We start from the raw sequence: 17030 nt of genomic DNA, 5'->3' as shown, positions 1-17030 counted from the left end.
GAAACTGTATTTCGATTAACTGAAAGTGAAGAAAAACAACAGGAACTCACCAAACACACGAGCCACAAAATCACATAGAGAACCTGCGCTTAGAAAAACAAGTCCTGTCCAAATTTAACGCAGGCCAGTGCCTCCAGAAAGCGATCGCCCTGCAGGAAGGAAAACAGAGTTCGTTTTTGGAAAACAATGACAGTGACGATAATTTGTTTTGCAAAGAATTTTCACCAGATGACTTGAATAGCTTTTAAAAAAGGCTGAAAAAATACTTTCTACTCTGATTTTTATTTATAATTTTTTCTTAAGATGAAATCTTTCAGGGATTCATAGGCCTATAACATAATAAAATACTACAAGATAATAAATCACCATGATTTTAATTGTGATTATTATGAAACAAAATATTAAGCAAATTAAACGAAAAAAAAATAGAATATTGTAAAGTAAACAAAATCATTTGCTGTAAAAAACTTAATTTCTCATTTTCAAACTCTAAACCATCAAGCTTTTATTTTGACAGAGTGAAACCAGTAGTGCATAGATGTATTACATTAAATCTCAGACTGTGTGAATTGACAATAGCACTATGAAATATCAATTTAATTCCAAAATATTGAACAAACCTTTCTACTGAACATTAATTGTGCAACTTAAAGCCAAAGAAAGTTAAATGAAGTCTAGTTGATCTTAACCCTTATGCGTTGTTGGGACGTTTTCGTACACTAGGGGGTAAAGTTGAGTCTTATTTTGGCCACAACTTTCTGTGTTTGAGCTAATGGAATGGTTTTTGGTGACAAATCTTATTTTGGCCATATTTTGGGGAAATGTCATGGCTTTGCAATCAAAAAATGTCGTTATAATGGAAGTCAATGGGGCAAAAACAGCCACCAACAATAAATGAGGGAGAAAAAATGTAAATCTAATGCTGCATAAAAACTAACAATGCACCAAAGCCAATCTTGTTACTAATCTTTGACATGCCCAAGACTGTGAAAAAAAGTAAAAAAAATATCCAGTTCACAATCACTTTTTATATTGAAAATATGTAATTTTGTGTATTTTTTCCCCCAAAATCAGTGACATCATTTATGAACTTGGTAATTAAAGAGTTAAAATCTTGATTTTTTTTTTTACATTTGGTAGTTTTGATCAGGAGTGAGGTTGATTAATAGATTTATGCAAAAAAAAAAAAATATGAATTGATACTTTAATAATGAATTGTTTTTACAGCAGTTTAATTGAGTGGATGTTTTATCCCAAAAATACCGAAAGGGTAGTGAATTTGAACAATGCACAAAGGTTAAGTTAATATTTAATATATTTAACAACATAATGCATATTTTACAACACATTTGCATGTTTACATTTGTCTGATTTTGATCAATGGTCAAATGACATGCAGGTAAACTAATAAGTGTTTTATTTTGACACACACACACACACACACACAACACGCACACATAATTAATTAAATAAAGTAATTAAATCAACAAATGTGTGATTTGACAATCACGTTTTACAATATCGATTTCTACTTCTACACATCATGCAGCTTTGTGTTCTACTGGAGGTTAATTGTGCAACAGAGCCAGAGGATGTTAGATAAAGTCTAGATGATTTAACCTAGATGTCTGGCACGAGATAACTCGCTCTGCACTACATCTAGGTCATATCTGAGATGAAGCGAATGACCGTTCCTGCAGTGAAGCCCAGCGGCGCAGCAGGGATCGACAGCGTTCACGAGGGTTTGTGGTTCAGTGTTTGACCTGCAAGCAGCACATGCATGACCTCAAACACATGCATGACTGGAAACACGCTCCAGATTACCCTTCTCTGTGACTTCAGCCGCTGCAGACTCACCCGAACACCCAGCACTGAGTCCCGACCCGTTTGCACTGTGTGTCCGTCAGATAGGCGTAATACTGCCTGCAGAGGAACACGCTCATCAGTCAAACACATCTGATTCCACATTTAGAAAAATAAAGACCCCTAGAGACCCCCAAACATTTCAATAATTTAACAACACGTTTCATTTCTCTGATGCACATGACATGGAAGTAAACAAAGAATATGTTAAGTGTTTTATTTTGACTTGTTTTTAAAAAATTCACATAAATCCTGCACACTGCTCAAACTTACATCACCACAAAAATAATTAAATAATTTTTTGTTATTAATATTATAATATTTTATTTATATATAGTTACAATCTCTCTCTCTCTCTCTCTCTCTCTCTCTCTCATACATATATATATATATACATATATATATATATATATACATATATATATATATATATATATATATATATATATATATATATATATATATATATATATATATATATATATATATATATATATATATATATATATATATATATAAGAATATATTTTTATTAAATTTTATTTTTTATATACATTTTTCCTAGTTTATATTGTACTTTTTTTATATTGTACCAACGGAACTATAAATTAGTCTGGTTACATTTAAATTTAATTGTTTTTTCACATTTATTTAAATTTTATCCATTTATCAATTTTAATTCTACATTTTTATGATTTAATTAATGTTTAATTTGTGCAGGCATTAGATTCTTTTTTAATAGTTTTTATATTAATATTATTTTAGTTTGTTGTTAATTTTACATTACATTTTTTATTTTAAATGTTTTCATAATGATTCAAGGTGTGTTTTCATATAAAAATTACTCCGCTTATTATTGGATTGTTTTCACATTAATATTATTTTAAATTTTAACCATTTTTAAGTTACATTTTTAATCCAATTTAATGTTACATTCTGATTTAATTAATAATTCAGGTGTGCAGGCATCATTTTTATTGGATTGTTTTTTTAATTAATATTACAAATTTTATTCATTTTTAAGTTTTTAATTGCATTCTTTTGTGGGCATTACATTTTTATTTTTTTGTTTTTATATAAATTTTTAATTTTTTAAATTTTTTTAAATTACATTTTTTATAAATTTTAGACCCTTTCTATTTGCAATTTTTATCATTTCCAGTGAATAATAATCAAGTCTTTTGCCTGTTTTCCTCTAAGACACATCACGTACCGTACAGTAGGAGCCGTGATGATCCCGATGAACAGAATCCGGCACCAGCTGAGAGCGTGGCATGCTGGGAACACGAAGATGTGCTTCAGGAAGAAGGTGTTCAGCTCCGTCAGCTTGAGTCAGACAACAAAATAAACCAATGAAAACAGGGACAAAACAGAGATCTGATCAAGTTTTACATTTGAATTCATCTGTTAATATTCTGTTTTAATGCTTCGATTAAAAACTTAAAATAACTGTAACAATTTAAATCAATCATTACAATTTCAACCAGTGTTACTTTAGTATCATTTAAAAACTATTAATGTCAACATTCTAAATCAGATCTTATTTTTTTCTCATTTCAAGCTAATTTTAGTTCAAGTTTTAGTACTTTAGTTGTTTTGGTTTTCCATTTTTATTAGTTTTTCAAATATATTTTTATATTTTTATTTCAGTTTTGGTTTTTTTTTTTACATCAAATTCAAAAAAGGCAATTGTTGCTTTAACGAACCATCAGAAAAAAATAAAAGTTTTTTTTTATATTTCAACAGAAGTTAACAATTATTTTAATTTCAAGTAACAAAAAATGTTTTTGAAATGATTCAAACTGATTTTAATTTAGACCAACATATACATCTTTGTTAAAAAAACTAATAAATAAATAAATAATAGTTGCATAATATAGTTCACATTTTGCAACCATGTAAAACAATCAAGCGGTTGCGAATGCGATTCAGAAAATCAAATATAAAAAGGTCATATTTTGCACATCATACAAGTATTAAATGCGGTCGTTCTGTTTTTATAACCTGACCTTCTTAAAATAAGGCAAACGATCTAAAAACAGCAGAAAAAAGCATCTTGAGATTCCCAGAACACCCAAAGGCTCTACTCTACTCAAAGACATGTAATTACACTTTAAAGGGCCCTCAGTAGGGAGCGAAGAGAAGAGAGCCTCCTCTCACACAATACAGAATGAAGAGTGGGCTTTCATCGCCGTGGAAACGGCTTGTGGGCGGAGCTTCGGTCTCTCAGGAAAACTTTACTTATCTTTACGCTGACAATTAAAAAAAATGTAATAAGACTAATAAAGACCTAATTAATTTTATTTAAATCACCCTTTAATTTGTAAAACGGACAAAAAAAACAACAACAGTGAAAAATATTTATAAACTGTTATTTGATTATATTTAGCAATATTTCACACCATATAGTTTGGACATTAAATAAAATATTAAATAAATATATAATCTTAAGAAAGACTAAAAGAATTAAAAGATTAGGTAAAAATATTTATAAACTGTTATTTGATTATATTTAGCAATATTTCACACCATGTAGTTTGGACAAAGAAAGACTAAAAGAATTAAAATATTAAGTAAAAATATAGATAAATTGGTATTTGATTATATTTATCAATATTTTTCAGCATGTAGTTTGGAAATAAAATTTAATAAAAAAATATAATCACTTTGACAAAGTCTAAAATATTTAAAAGATTACATAAGAAATATTGATGAATTGGTATTTTATTATACTTATCAATATTTCTCACCATGTAGTTTGGAAATAAATAGAAACAAATATATATATATATATATATATATAATTTTGAGAAAGACAAAACGAGAAATACTGATAAATTAGTATTTAATTAAATATATTGATGAATATCTCAGACCAAAAAAATAACATGAAAGACAAAATTAATAAATAAAAAAATATTAATATTAAATTATTACTATTTCTCACCATGTAATTTAGGGGCAATAAATATACAAATATACAAAAAAGATGAAGAAATTAGAAATACAGATTAATTAGTATTTAATTAAATATATTGATCAATATTTCAGACTCAAATAGAATGAGATGAAAGACAAAATGAATTAGAAAACTATTAATATTTACTATTTATATTAATTATTAATATTTCTCAGTATGTAGTTTTAGAGACAGACTCAGTATATATACACACACTGCTTATTCTTCTGTTTTTCACATTGTATTCTGGGATTGTAAAACTATCATAACTAAATGCTAAACTAAATTGAGAGCGATAATTTGATTAATTACATATAGGTCACTCATTATAAATCAATAAAATCCCACTATAAAATAGTTATTAATTTTATCCAAAATTACATGATCTCCTTTTAAATTTTTCTAGATTTAGTAAACTCTAATAAAACTTTAAATACAGCGCTCTGGCATGAAACTCTAGATGGAGCAGTCCGACAGGTCCGCTGATGACATCATCATCACACGGCACAGCTGATTGGTTCTCTCCTGTATCGGTAGCCAATGAGCTCGCTGCTCAACATTCATGACTAGAGCTTGCTAATTAAGGACTGACCTGCCAGATGATCATGAACAGATAGACTCCCATCACTCTCTGTAAGGAGGATTTGGGGTCGAGCCAGCGCACGTATGTCCAGCTGGCCGGTGTGAACTGTAGAGCGGCGCGCTTGATCTTCCCCGTGGTGCTGTGGATGTCTCTGTGCAGCACAAACACACTGGTTCAGTCTCTGAGGGACGCTCTCAGAAGACAGGGTTTGAGGCGTCTCTTACTTGATGCTCGCCCAGTGATACGTGCGCATCTCCAGGAAGCGGCAGACGGTCATTCCCAGCCAGATCCCGCCTCCGTTACACAGCAGGATATCCAGGATGACCTGATCCCACCAGCACTCGGCGAAGTTCGGAAGAAGATGCATGAAGAACAGCTGCACGGAGAGATCGCTCGGGAGTTATTGTGCGTCTCGTCGACCCACGGATGATTTCAGCTGTTTCTGACATTAGCATGTTTCGAGCTAATAAAGTCAAGCCGTAAGAAGCCGTTTTTAACAAGAAGTAGTTTTAACAATTTTATTAATATTTTGGGGTGTTTAATTTAATAAATTGCATTTAATAATTGAAAAAGATAAATAATAATAATAACAATTACATACATAAAAAAATACATTAAAATAATAAATATTTTATTATATTTTCAACAATAGAATTAAAAAAACGATTCTCAACAGTATCTCAACAGTAATATGGCCCAATGAAAGGTGCTTTATTTATTTGTTTGTCTTTTTTTTTTAAATAAATTCTGTGTTGTTGGTTTTAATATAAATATTATTATTTAAAAAAAAATCTAATTGTTTGATTTAATTTTAAAAAGCATGTTTTTATTAAATATTACATTGTAAAATTGGTATTAAATTCATATTTTATAATATTTTTATACAATATTTTATAAATGTGTTTTTTTAATTCACCCTTCATCTTAAATTATTTTAAAAAAATTGCCTTATTACTGATACACCCTCACCATTTGTTGCCGGTTTTCATTTTTTATTTATTTAATCTGGAAAATAGTTTTATATAAATATATTTTATAAAATATTTAGTTATATATATATATATATATATATATATATATATAACTAAATATTTTATAAAATATATATAAATTTTATATATATATATATATATATATATATATATATATATATATATATATATATATATATATATATATATATATATATATAAATAATAAATAATATTATAATAAAATCATAAATAATATTTTATATTTTTGTTGCATTTATTCCTTTTTTTAATGTCTATATAGTTTTATTAATTTTTTATTTCAGTTTTAGTAATTGAAGTACTTCAAACTAAAGTTAATAAAAATTAAAGGAGTTTTATTTTTTATTTATATTTTTGCTTTTTTAAACTGTGCTGTTGGTTTTAATATTGAATCAATCTAAAAATAAATTTAATTTGAATTAATTAAAGGTTTAATTATTTTTTTGTAAATTTTTCAGTAACTCCATATCGTTTTCCATATTATTTTATTTTATTTCCGTTTCAGGTTTTATTTATGTTAAAAATTAGAAATGCTTCCTTGGCAAGTAGTTGAAGTAAAATAATTATAACTTTTATTATTATTAATTTCCATTAATAGTTATTTCAAGTTAATTCTATGTATAATATTTCTGTATTCTGTGCTTTAATACAAATTTATTACAGATTAATTGAAATAATAATGTTGAAAACAATTTGTTTAATCTTTTTAAATGCAATCATATTGAAATGTAACAATTCCTTTTGTTTCCTGGTAAAGCTGATCATATATTGTTCTGTGAATCTCTGTGAGCGTGAGCTCTGTACCTCGGTCAGCTCCCAGGTGATGCTGATGGTCCAGCACAGGCCATAGCTGCGGATCAGCAGAGCCTTCATGCCCCAGCCCCAGAAGTGACTGAAGGCGAAGATGTCGAAGTGGCTGAGGATTCGCTCCCAGGTGATCACATGACAGTTCACAGCATACTCCTGTCAATCATCATCATCACCGCGGTAACAGTTTAACACGCGCTCAAGCTGCTATTCTGGGTGTCACAACATGCATCTGTTTGAGACTGTTTTAGTATTATTGAGATACTAGTAAAGTTTTTATTACAGTATTTGTATATTTTCAGTTTTTTTTTACAATTAAAAAAAAATTCTTACAATTTTTTCTTTTTTTATTATGTCAATATTGTATTTATTAATTGTTATTTCAGTTTGTCATTTTAACACATCCAATTAAATAAAATGAGGTTCAGAAATGATGCCTTGGCAACCAGCTGAATTCAAATTAGTTAACATTTTATGTTCTCAATTCGTCCAAAATTCCAAAATTTAAAATTACATTTTTTTTTCTGGATACTATTTTGAATTAAATTTTTATTTCACCAACTTTTTTTTTTTGTTCTCACTTTGTCAAATTTTATTCTAAAATCATTCCATATTTTTCTGGATTCGGTATTCAATTTTAAAAATCAAATAGTTTGATAAAAATTTTAAAAGCATGTATTTTATTACATTATTATTTTGTTAAATTCTAAATTATAAAAATATTTTATTATATTTTCAACGATAGAATAAAAAAACGACAAATTTAAATTCATAAACCTTATTTTTCAACAATGACATGGTCTGTTTTGAATTTTAATTTAATAAATAATTTTCAAATAAAAGATGCATTGACAAATAATTTTAATTGAATTAAAGCTTCAATAATTTTGTCTTTTTATTTATTTAGATCTAAAATATTACACAGTTATTTTAGTATATCAAGTTAAATAAAAAACAACACAATGCATTCGTGATCTATTCCTTTGACAACAGAACTGGCTCGTCACTGACCATGATGTCGGCTTCCCGTTTGGCGTAGCGCAGATTGGGATCCAGCCAGAACATGAGAGACTTGACCTGCTCCCAGTTCAGGAAGATGATGAAAACCAGGAAGAGGAAGTACAGCACGCTCAATCCTGCACAGCCACACAAACACAGCCTTCAGAAAGAGGAAACACACCAACCTACTAACCCAACCGCTCAGATACGACCTCAGCTCTGCCCTTTCCTCCTCTATTCATGTTTATTATTAGGCTTCAAAAACCAGCGTCTGATCCACTCACCGAACACTATCCGCCATATCGCTGGATGGGGTCTTGTGAACGGACCTGAAAGGAGACAGAGATGGTTATGAACGACAATAGGAAATGTTGACAGATATTTGAATCGTCTCATATGATGTAATGTAAGGGCCTGCAGTACCACGGTTTGACCAGTGTGGCGCTGTGGTGCAACACTGTACTGATGCGACCAAGTAAAATACAACGTAAACGAGGCCAAACCACGACAGTGTGGGAGAGGTTTACAAAGCTACAAACTACAAATGCTGTCATGTCCAAAGGCTCTGATATACTCACGGCAAAGTCTCTTGTTGTTATTCATTTAGAGGTAAAAAGAAAAGAAGTTTTGAAAGCATCTGATCGTAGAGATGTGGATATGTTTGCACCAGCTCTGCAATTCGGCACTTTACGTTTTATACAGTGCTTTATACATTTTATTTACTGCTTTATAGGTTTTATATAGTGCATTTCTTTAGTGCTTTATACGTTTTATAAAGTGCATTTATTTAGTGCTTTATACATTTTATATAGTGCATTTATTAAGTGCTTTATACGTTATATTTAGTGCATTTATTTAGTGTTTTATATATTTTATATAGTGCATTTTTTTTGTATTTTATATATTTTTGTAGTGCATTTATTAAGTGCTTTATACGTTTATATAGTGCATCTATTTATGCTTTATATGTTTTATATACTGCTTCATACGTTATACTTAGTGCATTTATTTAGTATTTTATATATTTTATATAGTGTATTTATTTAGTATTTATTATATTTTATTCTCTGAAAACTGATAGTTTGGTTTGCACAGATATTTTATCAAAATTCCAACAGTAACAGGGTCCAAAGATTTTTTTTTTTAGTTTTTAAAAAACACTTTTTATGAAATTTGTCTTTCAATCTTAAATTATTTTTCTAAAACCTCTCCGTTTTAATAAAAAATAAACACATTCATAGTAAAACATTTTAATTTAATTAAATATTAATTTGTCGTGTTTGTCTTTTTAATATGTAACATATGTTATATATAGTTTTAATTAATTCGATTCATTTTTATTTCAGTTTTAGATGCTTTAGCACAAAGTTAAACTAAATAAATGAGTAATGTTAACTAGCTGTTTGTGTTTTTTACACACACACACTTCAGCACAACTTCATGACTCTTACCGTTGGGGAAGGCGAGAACGCTGATGACCAGGAAGAACGAGATGACCAGGATGAGACCCACCCACAGGTTATTGTCAGGGTTTCCATCATCTCTGCAACGGAAACATGAGGTCACACACTGAAAAGCCCTCGAACACACAGCCTATCTTCCTCTTTCTATTCAACCACAGTTTCACAATACAATTCACTTCACACACACACACACACACACACACACACACACACACGCACTCATATGCATCAACTGAACACAAAGAATTAATGTGTGCAACTACACTTTAGGAAAATATCTTCCTGGCATTCTGAAAACATAAATCATTTTACTTTAAGTGACAATGCTGTTGAAAGAGTCTGGAACTGATAGCGTGGGAACGATCACTTCTGTTTTCACCCAAACAAACACACAAACACCTAATGTTGCAATGAGACTAAAGTTGCAACAGATATTTTCTTCCATAGTGGATTTCAAGAAAGGGGCGGAGTTAGAGCAGATTATTGGAGAAGTGTTGCTAATGCATTAGAGAGGAGTCCGATGTTTTCACTTGAAGATCCATAAAGAATGAACCGTTCATGCATTTAGAAAAAAAAAAAGTCATATATTTAAACATCAAGCGTTTACAGTGCAGAAAGAGCAACTTATAATTTCGATTAAAGATTGCAAAGTCAGTTTTTAAAAATTGCACAGATTTTGTTTGTGCACAGAAAGTTTACATACCCCTTGAAGAATATGCAAAATGTTCATAATTTTTACAAAATAAGGATCATTAAATTCATGTTTTGTTTATTTAGTACTGTCTTGAATAATCTATTTCACAAAACAGATGCTGATATATACACTCCACAATACAAAATAATAGCTGAATTTATAAAAATCACCCTGTTGAATATCAATACTGTGTTTTATTTCCTGGATGATCTGCATTTACTGACGCTGAAGAAGGCAACACGATGCATTAAGAGCCGGAGTGTAAACTTTTAAGCAAGATGATGAGTAATTTTTCTTATTTTGATTTAAAAGATCTTTTTTTTTTTTTGTACTGCACTTCAGAAGCTACATACATACATACATGTTTCCCAGAAGACAAAATAAAAAGTTTTTACCCTGATGCAATTTATCCTGATCATCCTGTTCAAAAGTTTACACCCCTAGCTCTTAATCGTCTAATTAATATTCATGAGCCTCTCTTCTGATTGGTCTGTTGTTTTCAGCACTGGAGGCAGCAAAACAAAGGGAAACTGGAGGAGACCCACTCAAACCAGCGCAGATTCGGCTACGTAAAGAGCTTAAAATATCATCTTGTTATGATGCCGGGTGCCAGAATCGACGTAATACAGCCTCAAATTAGAAATCTGGTTAAATATCTTCTGCCACTGCCAGACAAACAAACCAATGACAGCTATGGTTAAACGTGATAAAACGAGCGGACTGATAGAAACATTCGTCAAAAAATGAGGTGTTTGCAGCGCACACTTATTGACAAGGTTCAATAAAGTATTGTCTTTTGTTGTTATGTTATGGTTTCCGAAGAGCATTTATGAAGCCAAAAGTTTACCCTCAGCACAATTGTCACGAAGGGCGAAATTAGCTATACACACCAAAATAATGTTTTGTACCAGGCTGTAAAAATGTTTTTTTTCTGGTGTAGAGTTGGGCATTTTAATATGGGGAGACTATGGGATTGACTCCCTTTTGGAGCCTAGTGGCCAGTTGATGAATTACAGTTTGTCACTTCCGTGTTGGTTTAATGCGCGAGACAACAAACTGACGATTTATATATAATAATTTGTAATTGTATATACAGTACAGACCAAAAGTTTGGAAACATTACTATTTTTAATGTTTTTGAAAGAAGTTTCTTCTGCACATCAAGCCTGCATTTATTTGATCAAAATACAGAAAAAACAGTAATGTTGTGAAATATTATTACAACTTAAAATAATAGTTTTCTATTTGAATATACTTTAAAAATAATTTATTCCTGTGATGCAAAGCTGAATTTTCATCATTACTCCAGCCTTCAGTGTCACATGTAACATCAGTCGATCACATGATCATTTAGAAATCATTCTAATATTCTGATTTATTATGAGTGTTGGAAACAGTTCTGCTGTCTAATATATCTGATCAATAAAAGGTTCAAAATAACTGCATTTATTCAAAATAAAATATTCTAATAATATATTTTCTTTCAATTTAACACATCCTTGCTGAATAAAAGTATTGATTTTATAAAAAAAAAAAAAGAAAGAAAGAAATTACTGACCAGTAGTGTATATTGTTATTACAAAATATTTATATTTTAAAAACAAAGCCTCTTTTTTTTTTTTACTTTTTATTCATCAAAGTATCCTAATAAAGTATCACATGTTCTGAAAATCGGTGACGTCATCAGCACTATTGTTTGCTTTCCCGGAAGTGAAAGATTTTACATTTTAAACGCGTGGAACATCCGCTGGAAGCAAGTGTTTGTCTACTTCATGAATCGCGCGCGCCAGCAGAGTTGTGCTCTCTGTGCCACAGACATTCACGTACTAGTGCGTCACTCACCGCGCGAAGGCGAAGTACATGAGGCTGAGCACTGTGCACGTGAGCAGGGTGATGGTGTGCGGCTTGTAGAAGAAGTCGATGGTGATGTCCTCCACCTGCTGCTCGTTGATCATGCGGAAATGCATCCTGTAGTTCACATCATCTTTACTCAGAGTCCTGGAGCCGTACGCGGACGCCATGCTCGGCTTTCCTCTACTCCGCCCCGTTCACCTTTGATTTAACGTTACCGTGATGTGAGCGGCTCTCTCGCCCGTCTGCTGCACGAATGCGACCCGGATGTCGGCCACGCATGTGTGCAGCCTTAAATAAATGCATGCACCCCACGATCGGTGGCTCGGGGAAGGAGATGCATGCACGGAGCGGAAAGATGCCACACACTTTGGTGGGAAAACAGAAAGCTCGTGCATTCTCATTGGTTTGCGTGCAGCTGGTATGGCAAGCCAAAAGGGTCAAAACGTGTACTCGAGTTTCTCAGGCGCTGAAGGTCACGCTGTTGAGTTTAATTGCATTTACATTACAACAACAGTGGCATTGCGTTTTACTTAAAAAAAGGAAAAGCTTTTATTATTTAAATTAGTTGAAATAGGTTTGCATATTTTAAAAACATCACATTTACATTTCATTTAGTCATTTAGCAGACGCTTTTATCCAAAGCGACTTACAAATGAGGACAATGGAAGCAATCAAAATCAACAAAAGAGCAATGATATATAAGTGCTATAACAAGTCTCAGTTAGAGTAACGCAGTACACATAGCAAGTTTTTTTTTTAAATAATAGAATAAATAAAAAGAAATCAGATAGAATAGAAAAAGAATATAGCAAGCTAGTGTTAGAGGTCTTTTTTTGCTTTTGTTAATTGTATAATAAATGAAAAGAAAACAAATATAATACAAAAAGATTATAAAGCTAGTGATATTATTATTATTATTTATAAAAAAGCAGCAAATGAATAGAGTGCAAGTCTGAGTAGAGTCATAATAATTCTTAATAATTATGAATAAATATACATTTAACAACAATGACAAAAAAAGATCCACCATTGCATGAGAGTCAAGTTGTTTTATTCTGCATGGAGAGGATTATGCAAATGTCTCATCTTTTTCTTAAAAGTTGTGTTTATAAGTGTGTTTCTTCACAAATAAATGGTCTGCATCTAATTCAAAGTGTGACTGAAGTGTCCAGATATGTTAAGCTGATTATGTTTGATTGTGTTGAGAGTTAGATATATATTTGAAGTTGCATACGACTCTACGAACCACAAGACATCTAAAAGGTGTTATAGGAAACTTATATTAAATGTGTAATATATATTACACATCCTTACTGTGAAATATAATAAAAATAGCATTAACACCACTGTATTTTTTTTATGATTTTTGCATACTTTTGTTCTCTACACTCTCAGGAAATAAGGTACAATGAGACAGAACCCTTTAAAAAGGAACACTTTTGTACTTTATTTACCCCAAACGGTGCATATTAGTATTTCAGAGGTACAGATTAGTGCACAAAGTCTACGTATTCATATCTTTTGAAAAGATAAAAGAACTTTATTTCTGAGAGTGGGAAGTATTGTGTGCCTTGAGAATCTGTTGTGGTTGGTTTTTGTATTTTAACACCTCCTGAACGTTGCACGTCTCATTCTCAAAAGAAGCTGTGGTTTTAAGTCAAGAGCTCACAAAAAACGAATCACACCAGCAAACGTGTTTCACAGTCAGACGTTATATCCAAACCCTGCTATCTTGTACTGTTACTATGATGTCTTTTAGATTAAATTAACCACTAAACAACTCAAACAATAAATAGTTTTTGCAAGTAAAACTAAATGGTTAAAATCTATACAGATTAACTTATAGAACTAATATATAATAAAATATAATAGAAAATGTTATATATTATAAATGTTCAATATCCTTCAACATTTTTTATACTTTTTAACATCCTATCTGATGAACTGGTTACTAATATCTAATAAAATATAATTAATATAAAAAATATATATATAGTTATGATGTTAAAAATGTGTATATATATATATATATATATATATATATATATATATATACATTTTTAACATCATATCTGATGAACTTATGTTACTGATATCTAATAAAATATAATTAATATAAAAAATATATATTTAATAAAATATACATGTTTAAATTATTTTCAAAATTTTCAAAACATAGCATCTGACTGATTATAATTAAATCATATATTATAATTTAATTATATTTAATGTTTAAATAATTTTGTTTTATTTAAATAACATATTAAAAACACATATACTTAATAGAATTTATGTAGAAACAAATTATGTATATATATAAAATATAGTAGCTTAACTCATTATCTAGAATTTTGTGTAGACAGATGATGAGAGGTTAAAAACAGTACTTTAATAGTAAGCCCAATGCATAAAAAAACTAAGCTTATTGTGGCACATTTACATGTGCATGTGGTAAACATGTTTATCCAGCAATTTACACGTGCTAAACATTTGATTAAACAGGCATTAAACGAACATTTCTATATACATTAATAGACATTCAGATGTAATTAAAGTTCAGTTCATTGGTCCTCGAGCTCACCCGTCCAGTCAAACATCTTGCTTGATGGTGATCAAGGGCTGCGTTGAGACAAAGACAAATAAAAGAGGTTTTTAAGTGCATTTGAACGTTGTTCGTCATGTTTTTTGTTTTCAAAGCATGGTTAAATTACCAGAGTGTTGAAATGAGCTCGGCACACGCTTTACTCTCCCAGTAGATCAGAATCAAGAGCCAAAATCAGCTCGAAGCCACACAAGACACAGATCACCACCTTCAGCCCCAAAACACTTTTATCTGGAGAGAAACAAATCAGTGACTGAACGACTGAAAATACGGTCAGAAGTGTGTCCAAATGCAGGATTGCTGAAGCGTACCTTTCCACTGGCCATCTGGCTGTTAGGCTGTAAAATGAAAGAAAATTAATTAGATTTACGGACAATTCTGGAACTCTGGCTTGTCATGAAACCACAATCACCAAATTACCAAAACCCGGATGTCCTTCTTCTAATATTGGACAGAGAACTGTAGCTGTGATGGACCAGAAAAGACCGATGATTTGAATGCGAAGGACAGCTTCACCTTTCAGAAGATAAATCATCAAATTTCAGTTTCAGTCGTGATAGAATCACTGGTTATGAACGATATTTGTCCTCCGATCACTCACCACAGGCATGATGGGAAAATATCCAGCTGCAAATGTCAGGATGCCACTTGCAATGAACTTAAAAGAGAGATTGTTAAAGCACTGACCCCAGTATCATCTTGAATGTTCAGAGATGTGAGGAAAGATGTTAGATGTGTTCTCACCAGGCACTAGGTAGGGTGTACACTAGATGAGACGCACCGTATTCAAGAGCAATGAGGCTGCCGATGCAGATGACAAACACTCCGATGCTGAGCTGAGCCGCCTGAAATATTGAGAGAAATGATGATAAAACAGGCTGAGATCAGAAGTTCTTCATTATAAACCTGCATGAAGTGTCAAACTAAAATCATTGATCAACGTGACTGTGGAGGCCTGTTTCGGCACTGGATTGAACAAAATAAAATTATATATATTATTATTCTATTATTATATTATTGCATAGTGATTGCATTTACCGCCATTATTATCACCTGAAATGGTTTTTTTTATTTCACATTTCTGAAATTTTGTCTCACAATTCTGACTTTTTCTTGCAATTCTGATTTTTTTTAGTTTTTTTAATTATTTTAGGATTTCATGATATAAACAGAGAATTTGATATAAACTCACTATTCCAAGTACAAAGTCAGTAATTGCTTGATATAAACTTGAACTGCAAACTGCAAGTTCATATCTCGTTATTCTGACTTTATAACATGCAGCTACAAATTATAAAGTCATAATTGTAAGAAAAATGTTAGTCTTTTTCCCCCTTAGAATTGGCTTTTGTAACTGAGAAAATAAGTCAGAATTGTGAGAGAGAAAAAAAATCCAATTCCCTTTTTTTCATTTTTGTTGAGTAGTGGAAGCAATGTGATGAATGAACATCAGGTTGAGTTTTCAAATTACATTTTTAAAGCATTCAGTACAAAACTCCCACTGAAAATGATGAAATGTCTCAAAAATTCCCTGTAGTGATAAAAAAAAAAAAAGTTTGCTCTATCTGAAGAAAAACCCTTGCTACGTGTCATATCAGTTGCATATCATTGCTCTCTTGTTGATTACGCTTTGCCTTCTCATGCTGTCCTCTTTTGTAAGCCACTTCTGCTTAGTTACTAAATGTAAATGCATATTTGATGGAAATCTCTTGTTATGCTCATGTGTTGAAATCAGGGTCACAAATCAACCCACATTCAGGCCAAAAATACCACTGAAACTGACTAATGCCCCGTGATGAATTCCTCTTGATTTTCTCTGAACATCTGATATGTTTCTAGGTAAACTATATGTCTAGTTTCTCTGCAGATATTAAACCGAAACTAAACACACCAACGTGAAGGAAACACAACATCTCAACTATATCAATACCACAGTTTTTATGGAATAATAAAGGTTGAAAATTTTTTTAATAAGTAAATAAATCATAAAAGAAAGTAATTTTTTGAATATTTTTATGCATTTGAATGCGGTACGTACTCCGAGTTCCTTTGGTCGTCCTCTGAGAAAGACCTTGTACGCGTCTTTGAAGACGCAGGTGAACTTCTCGGGCATCAGCTGGCCATCTCTCACGTTCCTGAGGTTTCCCAGAGGAATGCTGATGACCATACAGTCGTCCGGCTTAAACGTGTAGC

The 17030-nt window shown here is 31.1% G+C and overlaps 1 protein-coding gene across 1 annotated transcript; it reads right to left on the bottom strand.

The window, feature by feature from the left end:
* Positions 1 to 70: 70 nt before the first annotated feature.
* LOC113090238 (phosphatidylserine synthase 1-like) lies at positions 71 to 12657 on the bottom strand. Its single transcript, XM_026256197.1, has 10 exons — positions 12224 to 12657; positions 9676 to 9767; positions 8509 to 8553; positions 8237 to 8361; positions 7223 to 7381; positions 5630 to 5781; positions 5415 to 5556; positions 3077 to 3189; positions 1858 to 1923; positions 71 to 149 (listed from the first exon to the last, which is right to left on the bottom strand). The coding sequence occupies exons 1-10, from the start codon at positions 12400 to 12402 to the stop codon at positions 71 to 73; spliced, it is 1152 nt and encodes a 383-aa protein (XP_026111982.1). The 5' UTR covers positions 12403 to 12657.
* Positions 12658 to 17030: the final 4373 nt, after the last annotated feature.

Source organism: Carassius auratus, unplaced genomic scaffold (assembly GCF_003368295.1).
Source record: "Carassius auratus strain Wakin unplaced genomic scaffold, ASM336829v1 scaf_tig00053694, whole genome shotgun sequence".
Classification (NCBI taxonomy): Eukaryota; Metazoa; Chordata; class Actinopteri; order Cypriniformes; family Cyprinidae; genus Carassius; species Carassius auratus.
The sequence above is the reverse complement of the archived record's forward strand: the minus strand, read 5'-3'. Positions and strand labels throughout refer to the sequence as shown.

Coding starts and splice junctions, on each gene's coding strand:
- LOC113090238 (XM_026256197.1), bottom strand. CDS start 12,402: ATGGCGTCCGCGTACGGCTCCAGGACTCTGAGTAAAGATGATGTGAAC. Junction 8,362..8,508: donor GATATGGCGGATAGTGTTCG/GTGAGTGGATCA, acceptor GTGGCTGTGCAG/GATTGAGCGTGCTGTACTTC. Junction 5,557..5,629: donor TATCACTGGGCGAGCATCAA/GTAAGAGACGCC, acceptor TGTGCTGCACAG/AGACATCCACAGCACCACGG.